At 44.3% G+C, this 16963-nt stretch overlaps 1 protein-coding gene across 3 annotated transcripts in view; it reads left to right on the forward strand.

The window, feature by feature from the left end:
- Window positions 1-16963, forward strand: part of APLP2 (amyloid beta precursor like protein 2) — a 50234-nt gene that overhangs the window by 20386 nt on the left and 12885 nt on the right. For 2 of the 3 annotated variants that reach the window (XM_059488316.1, XM_059488317.1), the window contains exons 2-9: window positions 1426-1599; window positions 2841-2970; window positions 7705-7817; window positions 9343-9512; window positions 10378-10598; window positions 12199-12366; window positions 14306-14421; window positions 16226-16300. In XM_059488316.1, the coding sequence (XP_059344299.1) occupies window positions 1426-1599; window positions 2841-2970; window positions 7705-7817; window positions 9343-9512; window positions 10378-10598; window positions 12199-12366; window positions 14306-14421; window positions 16226-16300 (1167 nt within the window). The remainder of the gene's footprint in view (window positions 1-1425; window positions 1600-2840; window positions 2971-7704; window positions 7818-9342; window positions 9513-10377; window positions 10599-12198; window positions 12367-14305; window positions 14422-16225; window positions 16301-16963) is intronic. The other variant, XM_059488318.1, reaches the window with a different exon arrangement.

Consider the following 16963-nt stretch of genomic DNA (forward strand, 5'->3'; position numbering starts at 1 on the left):
TGGGAGGGTCAGAGTAAGTAGAAACCACTTGTATAAGACTGTTTCTCTTAAATGATGCTTGGGTGAATAGTACTTAAAAAGCAGGGGGTCATTTTTCTTCAGTTAATACTTGAATTTATGCTTTTGTGCCTCAGATTGGTTTTCTCCCCCAAGCACTAATGTTCTGTTCAGCACTAAACAAACCTTGACTTCCTGAGTGTTGAAATGCCTTATCTCTAGGCAGAGAGATAAGGGGAGGGGGAAAAAATATAATAGTTATAAAAAGAGTTATTCTTTTTCCTAATATTCTGTAACTAAGAGCTGCAAAAAGAAGTTGTCCAGTTGAATTCTACTCTTTACTCCTTTATTTCTTTTAAACATACTGCTATTGATATGAGTTGATGGAGGTCTGCAGGCTGTAGGGAGTGAACAGTGCCCACAGTAATTCATACATTTTTCTGTTCACAAAAAATTCAATATGAAGGCAGGAGTGGTAGCCTGGGGTTTGTGTTACCTGCCAGGAAAAGCAGCTTAAGACCAGCAGACTGTGCATTGCTGTTTCTATCTGGAGAAGTTGAAATGGATTCCATTCCCCTAAACACCTTAAAGAGCTTTGGAGTTCATCTGTTTTTTTTTGCCTTATGCCTCTTTCTGTTTTACAACAGCTAGTAGTTTAAGGAGAGCATGTTCAGCTCCCAGCAGTCCACTTAGTCTTCTCAGAAAAAAAAAAGTCTGCAATTTAATTTACTCTTCTTTTCCTCTTTCAATCAGCCAGCAGGATTTCAGAGAAAGGTGTCTGACCTTGTTTTCATTATCAGTCTGCAGTTTGACCCAGATGTGGGCCTGGACTGTAAGGTTCCTGTCTGTTGGTGCAGTCTGGGAAGTGCACAGAATACACATGTTAAACAGCTCCCCATAAGAGTGCACTGAATGGGATACAAGGCTTTGGGAGGCTGGTTGTCACAGCTGTTTTTTTCTGATTCAGTAGAAATTATCTTTATTTTAATGTTTGAGCAAAAAATCAAAAAAACTGTGTCTCACTGCAAGAATTCTGCTATTTTTATTAGTGGTAGTAATACCTGTGTATTGTGCGTAACTTCACAGAGGTCCTTCTGCCAGAAGTTATTAGTATTAGTTATTTGGTAAGTTTTTCAGAATCTGTTTTAGTCCATGTGGGTGCAGTCTTTTAGGGGGAATTACTCTTGGTTTTGCTAAGTTGTTGTTTCAGTTATAACAAACAGGATTTGGGAAACAAACGCTTTGCTCGTGAAAACTTGTGATGGACTCGCCATGTCAAGGAATGTTGTTACAAAATAGTTTGCAAGACTCCACTGATATTCTGGAACAAGCAGGAACTGTCTGAGAAGATGCCAGAGGGTTTCTGGTTCTTTGAGTTGTTGATCAGATAATACAATCAAGGTGTTCTGTTTTGGTTTGTCTTCACAGGCCCTTGCAGCCAATGCTGGGACAGGGTTTGCAGTGGCAGAACCTCAAATTGCCATGTTCTGTGGGAAGCTAAATATGCATGTCAACATCCAGACTGGGAAATGGGAACCTGACACTTCTGGGACCAAGACCTGCTTTGGAAGAAAGGAGGAGATTCTGCAATACTGCCAGGAGGTGAGACTTTCTGTGTGATCCTGAATCTTCACTGCTGTGAAGGAATTGGATTCCAATTTAGCTGCTCAGTAGCAAATTAACCCTGTAGGAGATGCGCTTGCTTTTGCCTAGTCCAATTCTCTGCACTATCCTGCTGTGTTGTTGTCCAGGAAGAGCAGGGAGGACACTGCAGCGGGGTTTAGAAGCTGCCTCCCATCAGCTCCTACTGCTGCAGAAGGTCCTTGGTCTGTCAGTCAGAGGTATCTTCATATGTTTGCAGGGCTTTACCCCAGTGTTCTTGCCCTGAGCTGGTTAACCAGTATCTGCTCTCTGTTGCATAAAATGGAACCTGACACCTATTTTAGTTAGAATGCAGCGATGCTGTTTTAGTGATGTGCTCAGATCAGGCAGAATTTTAGAAAAATATTTTAATCAAATTTTGTCAGTATTTTTAAGCTCTTTAGACTTTATTGAAAAACATGTAATCATCTTCTAGTGTGTTAAAAATATACTGTAACATACTGGTCTTGTCCAGTGTCTTTAATTGCTCCTGTGAGGTGACAGGCGCGTAAAATACCACAAGGAATGTATTTTTATTAATGGGAAAGCAACATACTGTACCGTGTCTAGACTGGAAAACTTTTTAAACTGTTTTACAAGGCTGATATAACTGGGACTGCAGTTTTTTCATGTGGTAGAAGCCTATATATAAGTCAGTGTCTGGACTTGAGAACCAGGGTATAAGGATCAAATTAATACATCATAAATGGACCAGGCATGAGGAAACCTGAGGAGGTGGGTGCATATTTTGACAAGTGATGAGAGAGTCTGAAGATGGTACTAAACTCATTTTGTTGGTGATTGCTGTTCCGGGGGTATTGTACTGCTCCAGAAAGAATTAAACAGCTACATCTCCTCCAAAGCCAAATACCCAAATACTCCTCCTTCACTGCTGTGCCAATCCAGACCTCTCAGCTTAGTGCCAGTGAGGACTCTTCCCTGATGTGGCTTTCTCCTGCCTCAAGGCAATGGCATATCTATTTCTGAAGCCCTGTGTGACAGACAGCTGGAGCTTTTTTATGTCTCTAGCTGTCCTGAGCTTGATCCAGAGCAGAGTTGTGTGTCCATGTGCAAACTCCAACTTGTTCCTAAGTTGAAGTCGTTCTTGTGTAGAGAATCAGCCTTACTACTCTGGTAGGAGCTGCTCTGCACATTCTCTGTCCTTTCTGGAGAGAAACCTCTCTGTCTGTGCTGTTCCCCAGATGTACCCAGACCTTCAGATCACCAACGTGGTAGAAGCCAACCAGCCCGTCAGCATTGACAGCTGGTGCAAGCGTGGGAAGAAGCAGTGCAAGGACCACACTCACATCGTTGTGCCATACAAGTGCCTGGGTGAGTGTGCTTGTGGGTGTGCTGTGCCTTCCTGTGGGAGAAGCAAGGGGCTGCCTCCTGGATTCTTACAGAGAGAGCAGCTCAGTTTGTTAGACTTGTGGAAATGACAACCTGATACAAGACAACTTTCACTGTTTTTCTTTCTGACATGTTTTTCTTCCCACGAGATGGAACTCTGCCTTTCTGGAGCAGATCGACAGCTTGGTAACAGCTGTGGTAGAATAATGGTGCCTGGCATGAGAAACAAATCCCCATTCTCTCTGCAAATGCCATAAAAACCTGAAGACTATTGTATCTGAGTACCACAAAAACACTGGGATTTAATACTTTGATCCTATTTTTGTGAAGCTTTAATATTTTGTTGCCTTGGAGACTTAAATGCTCTGTGTGCTCAGGCTTCCTGCTTGGCCTTGGCAAGAGATCTCTATTTTATTTCAATGGCTATATTTAAACTTAGCTGTTTCAAAGAGGCTCTTTTTCTTACAGCTGTATCTCCTTTCCCCATTTTGAACTGTGAAAGAATATGAGATAAACTGTGATGGATTTCATGGTACTTTCCAGAATGTCCCCATCCCCTGGAATCAGGCAGCATGTTTTAACTGGTTAACTTGTGACTTTTGACCTGTGGGTTGTGGGTGTCACTGCGCTGCCCCACTGCACTGCATGTTCTTAGGAGTGAGCTTAGTCTCAGCTGGCTTTCTTTTCAGTTATCCACTGGAAAAGACTTATAAGAGGTCTTGGGAGAGACCTCCTACTGGATGCTCCCAACTGATTGCTGGGAGCATTGAGTAGGAACCAGTTTTCATCATTTGTGTCCGTATCTCAGGTTGCCATGTGATTTGACAAAGGATAATACCGGCAAAGCAGCAGAACCATGTGTGTGCTTTGTCCTTTATGTAATGCCTTCCATGAGACAATCATAAAGCACTTCATTAAACACAGAATTTATTGTGGACACATCCTGGGAGAAAGGTGCTTGTCTTTATAGATGTGGAAATTCAGGTTTGGGAAACGACCAAGCCAAACTGGATCATAAGGATCTCCTTATGATCATCTCTTGATCATAAGATGAACTTCTGATGGAAATAAGGATGGAAGCAAGATCCCTGGATTTATAAGGAGTCATCTCTTTTAGAAATAGTCGTTCCCCTAGGCTATTCTCCAGCTAAAAAATAAGCTGATTTTACTGACACTGCCCTAAAATTTGATTAGCATTAAACTATTCAGGTTTTTCATTAGTATATTTCACAGTGTTCATGATTTGCAGGCCCCAGCCTGTGAGGCAGTCTTGGTTTTCAGATCTGAGTTGCAAGTCTGGAGGCCATATGTCTATAAAACCTCTATCTTCAGCACTCCACAAATTGCTTCTTCTAAATGGATTATGCATTTCTCTGGGATTATAGTCAAACTGGGGGATTTTGTTCCCTTTCTTAGTTGTGTTTTCCTTGATGCATTAATATACAGGGGACCTTGAGGTAGGATCCTGTCACCATACCCTGTTTAATCTTCCCTGCCCCTACCCCAACAAGGAAAACTCCTTTGTATTTGAAAAGTGAAGAGAAGAACCCAGAACCAGAGTCCCTTGGTTTTAAAGTTTGCTCAGTTTTACTTTTCTTACCAGAAGCATTTAAACTTTTCCTGATAGAGTAAGATGAAAGACTATTAACTAAAAAAAGTCTAACTGGCCTGTTTGAGGTGAGAAAATGGGGAAAATACAATATCTCTTTTAGTTTAAAATATAAGTAATCGCAAAGGGATGGTGAAGGTAATTTGATTTCACTGTCTTCAGTTATCAGGTAATCTAACTCTAAACTAACTTCTCTGTACTTTGTAGATGTATCCATGATCATTTAGTATCAACAGTAAGGATCTGCAAAAATATCGGTCATGCAAACAATATTTAAAATATATTTAGAAAAGATGGTGTGAAAGATTGGTTTGACAAAGAATTCTGCTTTCTGGAAAAGTCTTCTCCAAAAGTCTTTTCCTGTGAGCAAAAGTCTTTGACTTACAAGCTTTTCTCCAATTTTAACAAATGCTGCTGCTCCTAATACTACTGGTCACGTGTGCAGGGAATGCTGCTTTAAAACACTTGAGCTGAAGATCTTTTCCTGGTCTTCTCAGAGCATCTAGTTCTCTCCTTATTTTAAAGTTAATGAATGCAGCATTTGAATCTGCAAGAAGGAAGAACCTTGGCTTGGAGCAAATTTCATGTTTGGATTCCAGTGGCAGTGTTTGCTGGGACTTCTTGGGTAAGAACTGGACATGATCCTCAATTGCTTCTGATCCGTAATTCATGTGTGTTGGTACCAGGCTGAATGATGATAGAAATTTAGGCTAAATAGCTTTTAAGTCCAAAAAGTAGAGTCTGTACAGCAGACAGATTCTCTCCCATCTTCTCCAAAAGCAAAAGTCTGGGTTTGGCACAAGGATTGTACCAAAGCTTCCTCATGCTAGTGAGGTTGAGGTTATCTAGATACTGGAATGCAATGTATTTGCTGACTCTGGTTGTACTCTGATATTTAGGCTGTATAGTTTTTATTTTCCAGCTCTCTGTGTTTTGGTTAGGGCAGTGAATGTGCTGTGGTTGATCTTGAATTGAACCATCTGGAAAAAAAAATGAAAACCAAACAAGATTTGCTCAAATACTGAAAACATAGATAACGCTCTCAGCATATAAAAATTTCCAGGCTGTTACAGCAGCAGACAGCATGAAGGAACTTTGGTATGATGCAGCTCATTTGAAAATAGGTGATTTGGTAGTTTGAAACTTCTTAGTGCAGACACAGTCTTCTCAAAGATTTGAGTGAAATCTCTTCAGCCAATCCTTTCATGGAAGAACAACTATTGATTAAGTTGCACTGTAAACTCTGCATTCAGCTTTCGGGGTCAGCAGAATCACAGCATGCTCATCGTTTTACATTGGACTCTCAGAGGCTCTATTTTTCTTTAGATTCTCAGAAATAATTTTTATAGCTGGTCTGACTAGTCTCCTTTAAGAATATACCAAACCCCCAAGGCACAACGTTTCCTTAAATACATTAAACCACAATACATTGTGGTTTAATGTATTTAAGCAAAAATCCATGACCTATGGAAGTGATTCCCTGTAAAGACCTTGGCAGCTTCCTTCAGACCTGATGGAACCAATCAGCTGGCTGGTTTTGAATATTGACACCCTGTCAAACCAATTAAGAGAGATGAAGGTGCCTCTGTGAAATCACATTTAAAAATGAACAAACCCTGGGAAAAACTCTTTTTTCTGGCTTTTGAAGAGGTAACTGGACCTGCACCAGGCTGGGTGGGACTGGGCTGGGCCCTGCTCTGCTGCAGTGCTGGCCGGGCTTGCTGTGCTGCGCAGCCTGGCTGGCTCAGCCGGGGGCTCGGCTCACGTTCTGCCATGCTGAGTTCAGCCGTGGCTGATGGGCCAGGCCGGCTCCCTGTGGCTCCGGCTGAGGGCTGCCGAGCCGTTCCGCTGGCACCGTGGAAAATCTCATGGCTGAGAGCAGAGGCGGCCCTGCAGCCCCGGGGCTGGGATTGACCATGTGGGGGCCAGGAACCGGGTGTGCAGCCAGAGCGGCCCTGCCCCACAGAGATCACGTGGCCGTCCGCAGGCCTGGATGAGTTATTAACTCTTCTCAGTGCACAGGTGAAACTTGCAGACCTCAGTCCTCTCTTGAGTGAGAGAAAAGGAAAGGGTGAGGACACGTAAAGGAAACAACATGGAGACACCAAGGTCAGTGAAGAAAGAGTCAAATCCCAGATGGGAGGAGAATGAGGAGATGCCTTAGTCTTGGGCTAAAATCCTCTTGTAAGGCTATGGTGAAGATATAATTGATACACCAGAGTTTTGGTTTTTTCCCCTGTAACTCGTGGAATGCACTGGGGCGATCTGGGTAGCGTTCTAACCATGACTGTGAGCAGAGGCACCTGTGTTGAAGCAAGCAGATGTTGAAGTAGCTGTGATCCAATGAGAAGCTTGAAGAGAGAGAAATGAGAGAGGTGAAAACCCTTGCCCCAGGGATGGAAGAAGAAAACCTCTGTTCCCAGGGATAAAAGAAGAGAACTTTTGTTTCTGTACTAGAACAGCTCATCCCTAAAATTGCACCCTAACAAGCTGAAGTGGCCCATGGTGGTGGTTGTGGGAAAACTACCAAAATGTGGTAGGGACTTGGTGATTGCAGATTTCTGGGAAGGGGCTAATCGTGAAAATTAAAACCAGAAGAAAACTGTTTCTTGTGGAAAAGTCTCCATGGCATGGCAGGAGAGACTCCTCTCCCTAAGTAGACTAAAGAAAGATTATTTTAAAAGTGGTAAACTGACTGAAAATACCAAATTTATCTCTTTATGTTGTCAGTGGGGAAAAGAAAAGTTGTGAGGGCAGAGAAGTGTTCTGAAGGTTTATTTTGATTTTTTAATTATTTTTTCTTTTAATTCTGTTAATAAAGTTTCTTTGAAAGTTCTGAGCCTGCTTTGCTCTCCTTGTAATCCCTATTTTCAAAGCAGAAAATGAGTAATTCTGGTGGGTGTGCTGGCATTTGACCTGCACTAGACCCCATTAAAAGGTGCATTGGCCAAGAAACTCGGCTTGGCAAACAAAAATGGCTACACTTTAACTGGTATTTCTGCCTGGTTCAACTGGAACTGCTGACACATACACGGAGTGCCCTTTCGGGGAGTTCTGGGAGGCTTTATTTGCTGACACGTGTGAACTGTGACCATTGTGTTTTCCAGTGGGTGAGTTTGTAAGTGATGTCCTGTTGGTGCCTGAGAAGTGCCGGTTCTTCCACAAGGAGCGCATGGATGTGTGTGAAAGCCACCAGCACTGGCACACTGTGGCAAAGGAGGTAATGGAGCCACTGGGACAGGAGTGTTTATTCTGGGTCTGTCCACTCGGATGTTTGTAGTGTTGGAGCATAGCAGTGTTTCTCTCTGTATTGCTGTTCCGTGTTCTAGTCAATGAACTAAGGCTGACAGCAAGGAAATGAAAATTTAAAAGTACTCAAGTGACATAAAAAATCTGTCTAGCAATTGAGTTATTCTTCATTAAAAACTCTCCTAAATAGCTTATCCATATCACAGAGGTAGGAGTTGAAATCAGCTCTCTGCAATACTGCTTTAACCAATGGTTCATCCCTTTTTATTTTTGTTTTTTTTTTTTTTTTTCTCCCAGGGAGTTACAGTGAGCGTAGGATAGTTCATATTTTTCTTGGACATTTTGCTTTAATGTACGTTCTGCTGCTGGGGATTTGGTTGGGAGGGCTTGCCTGGGAGAAATCTGAGTTTTGTTGGACTGATGAGTAGAGGTTTTACATAAGGGATGGATTATATTCTCAGAATAAATCTAGCCCATGGTTTGGCGCGGGGGGGGGGGGGGGGGTGGTGTGTGTGTTTTTTCTGTCTGGCTAGCTGAACTGTTGTAAAAGCTCTGCACTCCCATTTGAAGCTGGGGTAATAAAAACAAGATCATGACAGTATGTGCTTGTTTTCCATTTTGTAGAAGCAACAATTGTAGAAACAGCAATACAATGACCAGTTAAGAATACTCCACTTAAAATTCCTTGTTATTTAAAATCATGTGAGCAAAAATCTGTCTAAATAAAGCTATACTAGAGGAAATGTCTTTTAACTGAGGGTAAACTTGTTAATGTCTAGAAAATTGAAAAATCATTTACTTTAAATGTGTTTGTAGAACTTTTCCAGCAATACTTGGCACATTTAAAAACAGTGTTGAAACAGAGTAAAGCACAAAAGGGTTCTGACGGGCATAATAAAGCTTTTCTTCATTCTTTTGGGGGCACCTCTAAGCCAAGTGTTTCCTTTGCTTAAGAGAAGTATATAGACATAATGTCTAAGTGTACTTTACATTTAACTTTTTCTTGAATTATCTGATTGATTTTAACCTTACAGTTGGTAAAAAAATCTTGACACAAAGTCCATTTGAGCAATTATTCACTTACTACAATGTAAAGTTTAATAGGTAAAGTTTACTGAAATGGCCAGCCCAGAAGAAAAAACACCCTTTCTGACTCTTTCAAGTGTTCTCCCTTGATTTGGCACAAAATGTTTAGGGCTTTTTTTTCCTGAACTTTGCCACGTTGACAGACCATCAGTTGTTGGGGCCAGGGTGTGAAATGTTAGCACCAGGAAGTACTGGGTGTTTCTGAATCTGGGACATTTGTGGTTTTTTTTTTTTTTTTTTTTTAATGCTACAAGTTTCCACTCTCCTTTAATGTTCAGATTTAGGTCATATATTACTGTTGTTCTTGCTGTAAAACTTAAGCCATTCTTGAGATCTCTGATAGGCAAACTTGAGCTTTATCCAGAGGAAGAGCATGGTGCTGGACTGACGTGAATGGGCTTCCCTTTCAGGCCTGTCTGACAGAAGGGATGGTCCTGCACAGCTACGGGATGCTGCTGCCCTGCGGAGTGGACCAGTTCCACGGCACAGAATATGTGTGCTGTCCTCAGACTAAGGTTGTGGATGAGGCTCTGTCCAAAGAGGAAGAGGATGAGGATGAAGACTATGACCTCTACAAGAGGTAGAGTTCTTACTGGTATAGATATTGAAAGCTTGGCACATGAAGCTGCTGCTTGGGAATATTTCACACAGCAACTCCCTTGTTGCGAGGATTGAGCAAATTTCTGTACTTCTGAGTTTCTGAAAGAAGTGTTCTAAGCCTGAAGAGGACAAATGACTTTGCAGTCCCCCTTTTACTGGAGGAGCTAAATACCCCCTCTCCCTTCATACCTGCAGAGAGTTGGGGTCATTCAGCCTCGAGAAGAGAAGGCTCCAGGGAGACCTTAGAGCCCCTTCCAATGCCTAAGCAGTCTCCAAGAGAATTGGAGAGGGTCTTTGGACAAGGGCCTGCAGGGGCATGGGTTTACCCTGCCAGAAGGGAGTGTTAGATGGGATATTGGAAAGGAATTCTTCCCTGTGAGGATGGTGATGCCCTTGCACAGGCTGCCTAGAGATGCTGTGGCTGCCCCTGGATCCCTGGAAGTGTCCAAGGCCAGGTTGGATGGGTCTTGGAGCAACCTGGGATAGTGGAAGGTGTCCCTGCCCAGGGGAGGGGGTGGAACAAGATGGGCTTAAACGTCTTTCCCAACCCAAACCATTCTGGGATTCTATAGTAGGAGCCTGACTCAACAGGGTTAGACTTTCACTTACTGAACAATGGAAAGAGGCCGCATGAAGGCAGAGCCATGGAGAATCTCTGCTTGCAACAGCAGGAGTGTCTGTAATAAGGGATGTCCCCTTGCTGTGAGTGATGGGCTAATTAATAGTTAGTATACTTTATTTTTCCCATTTCCATTGTTTCTAGAACGGATGGAAAGAATCATTATTCAGGTACATCCAAGTGATTAGCCTTAACCTTACTCCCTAATTTATCTGTGTCCCTCCAGTGAGTTCCCTACAGAGGCGGGTGTAGAAGACTTCACAGGAACAGCTGTGGAGGAAGATGAGGATGAGGATGATGAAGGGGAAGAGGAGGAGGATGTGGTGGAAGACCGTGATTACTACTATGACAGCTACAAGGTTGATGATGACTACAATGAAGAGACACCCACAGAGCCCAGCAGTGACAAGGCTATGTCTGAAAAAGAAGTGAGCAGTGACATGAAATGTAAGACACATTCCAGTCCACAGGCCTCCTGCTCCCTTGAGATCATTCCTGTTGGCTGTCTGTTAGTGATGGGGTTTTGATCAAGCCGATAAGTGCCACTTGGAAGTTTTATTTGCCAGATAAGTTAGCAAACAGAGGAAAGCTGATGATGCTTGTTTCAAGTGTTGAAATTAACTCTCTAGAGCATGGGCCATATGTTTCCAGATAAACAGCAGTTCTGCTGGCAGGAAGCCCAGTGTGTGGCATGTTGAGCAAGCACCTTGTGAAGGTGCAGTGATGAGTCAGAAAAGCCGTATCTGCAAATTTTGGAAAATCTTAAAGGGACATTTGGGGTACACTGTAAATTTAAAATCTGGTGGTTTATACCAGCTTAAAATGAGGAAGCTGGAAGTGGTGGGCCATACTCTGCAGATGTGCCACCTGGTCATTTAAGGGTGAGGAACATCCTTGGTGCGGCCTTTGCAAAACACTTCTCTTCCACAAAAGAAAGCCAGCACGACTGCCCCAACTTTGTTATATGTTAAGATAGACTTTCTGCAGTAGTATAATCTACTGTGCTGGTGGCAGCTTTTGTTGAGCGGTAGGTGCCTCTGCAGAGGGCTCATGATGTGACGCCTTAGCATTATGTGATGTCTTACACTTTGCATGTAGAAGTGTCTGCAGAGGAGGGAGGAGCGGAGAGGGAAAGAAATTCAATTAGCTACAGATCACTGAATCATTGCCAGCAGTTCTCGCATCTTTTTGGTAAAATGCCAGCATGCTGCAGATGATTTTCCTTGCTGAGACAAGGCTTAGCTCATATGTGTACAGGGCTGTTGCAGATCTGCAGGTTTTGTAAGAGGCTTGGAGGAATATGATTGGGGTGTCTGTTTTGGGAGTATGCAGTCTTTTTTTCCCTGAAGTGCTATGAACAGTTGCTAATTTATACGCTATTATCTGCTCTCTTGCCTCAAAACAGCCCAGCTGCTATTGCTGGCTCACCATGAAGCATTCCACGTACCATGGCTACGTGGAGTTTTAATATTTGGTGCATAGATGTTTCAAACCTTAAAACCTCAGTGTCTGAGGCTGGCATGGAGGTCAATCCCTTTGTTTAGCCTGCTTTTTCACTTACTCCTACTCTTGCCCTGTAAGATGTAGAATGTCTGTCCAGGCAGAGTGCAGTGAACTGAACATCCTTTGATGCTTTAAAGCAGCCCTAATTGACTGGCTTTTCATGCTTCTGGTTTTATAGAGTGGAGGGTCTCCTACTGGGGTAGCTGGGGCATAATTCTGTGGTATCAGCAGAACAGATTCCTGTTGTCTCAGCCCCTGGCTCTGGAGAAATCTCTCACAGATGAGAGCTCAATTTAGAGACAGAGTGAGCTGCTTGGCTATCCAAAGCACCACGTGCAGGCATCTCCCTGACCAGCTTGTAATGGATGCATTGGAATGTTAAGCCCCCCCCAAAACTGACAGAAGCCCTTGGGTTGGTGCAGCAGCAATGTTGAGGCCAGTGCCTCAGAGGAAGGGGTGAAATAGAGCCACCTCTGCATCATGTAAATCGCTCGGCAAGGCCTGTGCTCCTCACTAGCTCATGTTCTCACCCATTTCCACACAGCTGTCTGCTCCCAGGAGGCCATGACAGGGCCCTGCCGGGCTGTGATGCCTCGTTGGTACTTCGATCCTAACAAGAGAAAATGCATTCGCTTTATATATGGAGGCTGCGGAGGCAACAGGAACAATTTTGAGTCAGAGGAGTATTGTATGGCTGTGTGTAAAAAGATGAGTAAGTCCTGCCTCCCACTGGCCTTTTGCAGCTGGCCACTGTCTGTCTGGCGTGTGGTGTCTCCTCCTTCCCTTGGGCAATAGAGGACCCGTCTGTAGCTTATTCCTTTGGTTCTGGTGTCTGTCCCTTTGCAGCAGTCTCCTCCTGTCTCTGCTTCCCTAGGTCTGCAGGGTGATTGTTCCTCGGGAAAGTGCCCCTCGCCATATGCTGTCTGTGCTCCCTGGTGACTTGCAGCTCTTGCTGAGGGCTCAGCTGTCCTCTTCCCAATCTATAACAGGGACCAGGGGCTGTATCTGGCCTCTTGCCTAACTGGCTTTTTAATCAAAATATATGTAAGGAAGCCCTTGCTTTCCCCAGTCATGTTACCATGCATACATTTGACAGTAGGTCCTGAAAAGCGGGCTACTGTTCTCCTGGTAGTAGGCATTTTCTTGCTACTTTGATTTTGGGAAATGTCAGACCAGTAGTATAGAATTCAGATTACCATTTTCAGCTTGGTATGAAATACAAATCACATCTCAATGCCTGTGTTTTTGAGTGCTTAAGGTTTTTGGCACCAGTTTCAACTGGCTTTTATATCAGATGATAAAACTACTAAAAACATTTTAACCTCTTTATTAATCTTATTATTGAACTCCAGCACTTCCACTTCAGCTACCATTAAAGCTTTTGAAAGGCTTTTTGTGTTATCTGGGGCTTGGCAGCCTGACTATACAGCCATAATCCTGTTTACAAAATGTGCTTCATGCAAGTGCTTTAGATTGGGCTGATCTAACTGAGGCGGTGAAAGAAAAGATGCGGATGTCAGGAGCTTTTTGTACAAAAGATTGTCCTGTTACAGAAGGATTTGGGGCTGGGAAGAGAGTTCTCTGTGTCCAAGCCTGGTTCAGAAATGCCAGGAGCAGGGCCAGAATATGGAACAGATATGACATTGTCCCTTGCACGCAACAATAGTGCCTGTGATGTATGTTGTCATTATTTCCCCCTAGTCAGAGGGAAGGGTGCAGTGCATGTTGAATTCTTATTCAGTGTTCGTGCTGAAGTGCCAGGTAATTTTTTTCTGTATGCTGTCTTTAATGACATGTTGGAGGTTTTTCCACCCAAATAACTCTTATGGATGACAGGTTGCCTTAACTGTCCCTTTGTGCCTTCCCTCAGGTGAAGGGTAACAACAGAGTGCATCATGTTTGCCATAGATCTTTCAGAAAGGCTCTGGGATGTGTAGTTCCTAAAACCATAGCACAGGAGCACTTTCAGCACTTCCTGAACTGCAGTATAAGAAATACAGAGCCCCTGATGTGAATTCTGTAGATGCTTGAAGTTTATCAGTTCTCAAACTTTGTTTTTCTCCTTGTCGAATTTGGATGTCTTGAAGTTACAAACCATTCAGTGTACTGGACAAGTCACTTTGTCACACTGAGTCTCCTTCTGTTGCTGTCTTGTCTAATATCATTGCCTGTAAGTCCTGCATGGTGCATCTGGTAGGGGAAGGTAGGTTTGAAAAGTGTAAAATCCTGCTTTTGTGCAGATATATTGTCAAACTCCCTAATCATGTTAATGACGTCTGGAGCCAGCTTGTCAGCGAACAGCTAATGCACAGAATGTCACTTAAACCATCCAAGGCCAATGTGGAAGGGAAGGGAAAAGTAGTTCTTTATCCTGTCATGCCAGGCACTGTGTTTCTGGAGCTGAGTGCTGCTCACCTCAGCACTGCACAGGCCAAGCAGTGCTGGGAGCTGTGGTCATCACTGCCATTTGAGCTGATGTTGGACAGAAAATTGGCACTGTAAAGATTCTAAAACAGACTCTGGAAGGTGGTGGTTCAGTAGGCTCAGCTTGCCAGACTATTAATTAGGCAGGCATGGAGAGTCCTTTCCTTGCACTCCGCAATCCAGGATTGCAGGTTTCTGACTGTGTTTACCCTTCCCTCTTCATGCAGTGCCAACTGATGATGTGGATGTCTATTTTGAAACCCCTGCTGATGACAATGAGCATGCCCGCTTCCAGAAGGCCAAGGAGCAGCTGGAGGTCAGGCACCACAACCGCATGGACCGGGTGAGTGTCAGCCTGCAGGCTTTGCTGTGTGGTTGTTGGTGTGTCGGCTGCTGCCTGTTTTACTGGAAAAATTGGTGATGAAGTGACTTGCTTTCCAGTTTGCAGCCTTCTGTGTGTTTCTATCAGTATGACCACACCGTGGGAGTCAGATTTTTATTTCTCCAGTGTTGAGAGAGAGAAATTACATTGATGCTGGGAAGAAATTCTTTATCAGATGGTGCTGAAGCCCTGTGTGAATGTTTTGACACTGGCACAAGGCCAAATGCCCCCATGAAAATGTGTCTGCTGTGAGATTTTGACCAGGAATAAACAAAGCAGGCTCCCACTTGAAAAAAAGAAAAATTTATTAACTAAACTACAAAAACAATTACTAAACTACCCACAAAAGAAAAGAAAACACAAGGAAAATGAAAACCTCACAAAAACACTCTCCTCCTCCTCCCCCCTAAATTCCCAATACAATACGTCTTCCAAAATCACCAATTCTGGGTCCAGCACCACCCCTTTAGAATGCTCAACTTTCAGCTCCTCAAGAGGAGAGGGAGTCCTTCCGTGTGTCGTGGTGGCCTTTTCCGTCCTTGTTCCGGTGCTCTCACCACCGAACAGGGATCAGGGCTGCTTCCAGGGTTGCCTTTTTAAGGATGCTTTGTCCAGTTCCAGAAAAGCACAGTATCTCACCTTTGGGACATCTGTCCCCCCCCATATCCCCTGGGGCCGAGGGGTACCCACACTGAATCTTCTTTGGCTCTAGGACATTTCTCCCCCTGGACTCAGTCTCTGTATCACATGGAACACGGCTCTGTCCATGGCTACACAAAAGAGTCCAGCATAAAATGCCACTCCATCTTCTCCATTCTTCCAACATTTCTCACTCTCTCTCTCTCTCTGGTCCAGACCTTCATCACTCGTCTAGGAAGGGTTAATGTTCTGTGAAGTTTTCATTGTCCAAGAAGGGTTAAAAACTCCTCCAGGCGGCTGGACTCCTGGCTGCACCCCCCCCCCCCCCCCCCCCCCCATCTCCTCAGCCGGGCTGCCTGCTGCCAGCACATGTTTACTGAATTTCAAGGTAACGGCCACAAACACAGGCTGCACTCTCTCTCTGTCTGTCTCCAAGGGGGGGGAACAGGCTGCACATTGCTTCTCGGCATTTCTTTACTTCTTCCTTCCACCCTTGGGGGGGCCAGGCCGACCTCTCCCGGGCCGGCCCGCATGGCTTTTCCCCTCCCCTCGTCCAGCCAGCAACTGGGCCGGGGGAGAGACCCAACTCCTTCCCGCCGGAAATCCAAAGAGAAACTGCCAGGGGGAGAGCCCTGCTTTTACCCTGTGTTCTCAGAGGTGGATCCAATGCCCAGTGGTTGGGCCAGATGGCAATACTCAAATCTGAGCACTCATTGGCCCTATCTACAGCATCCCAGAAATCCTGTTTCCGGGTCAAACCATGGCACAGGTTGCCTGGAGAGGTTGTGGATTCCTCATACCTGGAAGTGTTTAAGGCCAGGTTGGACAGAGCTTGGAGTCATCCAGTCTAGTAGAAGATGTCCCTGCCCATGGCAGGGGGTGGAACAAGATGAGCCTTCCAGCTCATCTTGGATGTCCCCTCCAGCCTAAACCCTTACAGGATTCTGTGAAGCTTGGCTTGTTACTCAGAGGGATTAAGTGCTAGGCTTAAACCCCACAACAGCTCTTCTGTGCCTTCAAAACCCAGCCAGGCTGTGTTAGGATCTGCCTGTGAAGGCAAAGCAGCTCATAAAGATAAGATATAAATTTGTGTCTTGTTCATGTGTTCTGTCCTTTTGCTGTCCAGGTGAAAAAGGAGTGGGAGGAAGCAGAGCACCAGGCTGTTAATCTCCCCAAGGCAGAAAGGCAGACTCTGATCCAGGTAAGAGTGGAAGGATCCTAAGGGGAAAGTTACTGAGAGAGAGGGCAATATTCAGAGCTAAAAGACAACTGAGATGCAAGAACAGCCTTCCTGCTCTGTCAACAGCTGCCTTTTAGAGGAGGTTTGATTCAATTGTTTGCTTTGTTCCTTGAACTGGAGATGATCTGATACTATGCCAAGTCCTTTCCTACACACACTAGTAGGAAGTGATCTCGCACCTCAGGCGTAGCATCAGTGGAGCCAAATTGTAATTTCGGACCTTTGGCCTGTTTTGCACTAACACTGGCCTCAGAGCCTGGTTCAGAGTCAGCTCTGCCTCTCTGGGCACACATTTCCTGCTTGGCCAGACTTAGTAAAAACAGCTTAGACAGCAGATGAAGCTGATTTGCTGCCAAAATGCAAATGTTGTGCCTTATGAGGAGGGTTCAGTTGGACTGTGGAGTTAATGAGAGATTGCAGTGTGGGATCATTAGGGCAAGGCTCTTCTGGCAGTGACAACTCTGTGAATTTGTCTCAAACCAGTATGCAATGAAGTGGTTGACTCCAGTTTTTAAGCCCACTTTGGATTTTATCCTGGAACACAGTTTTCTCTCTGCATTTTTTATATAAGTCACTATTTGGAACTATGCGCAAATGCAGAAGTTTGTCATTATCTCTGTTGGA

Source organism: Ammospiza nelsoni, chromosome 24 (genome assembly GCF_027579445.1).
Source record: "Ammospiza nelsoni isolate bAmmNel1 chromosome 24, bAmmNel1.pri, whole genome shotgun sequence".
NCBI classification, from domain to species: Eukaryota; Metazoa; Chordata; class Aves; order Passeriformes; family Passerellidae; genus Ammospiza; species Ammospiza nelsoni.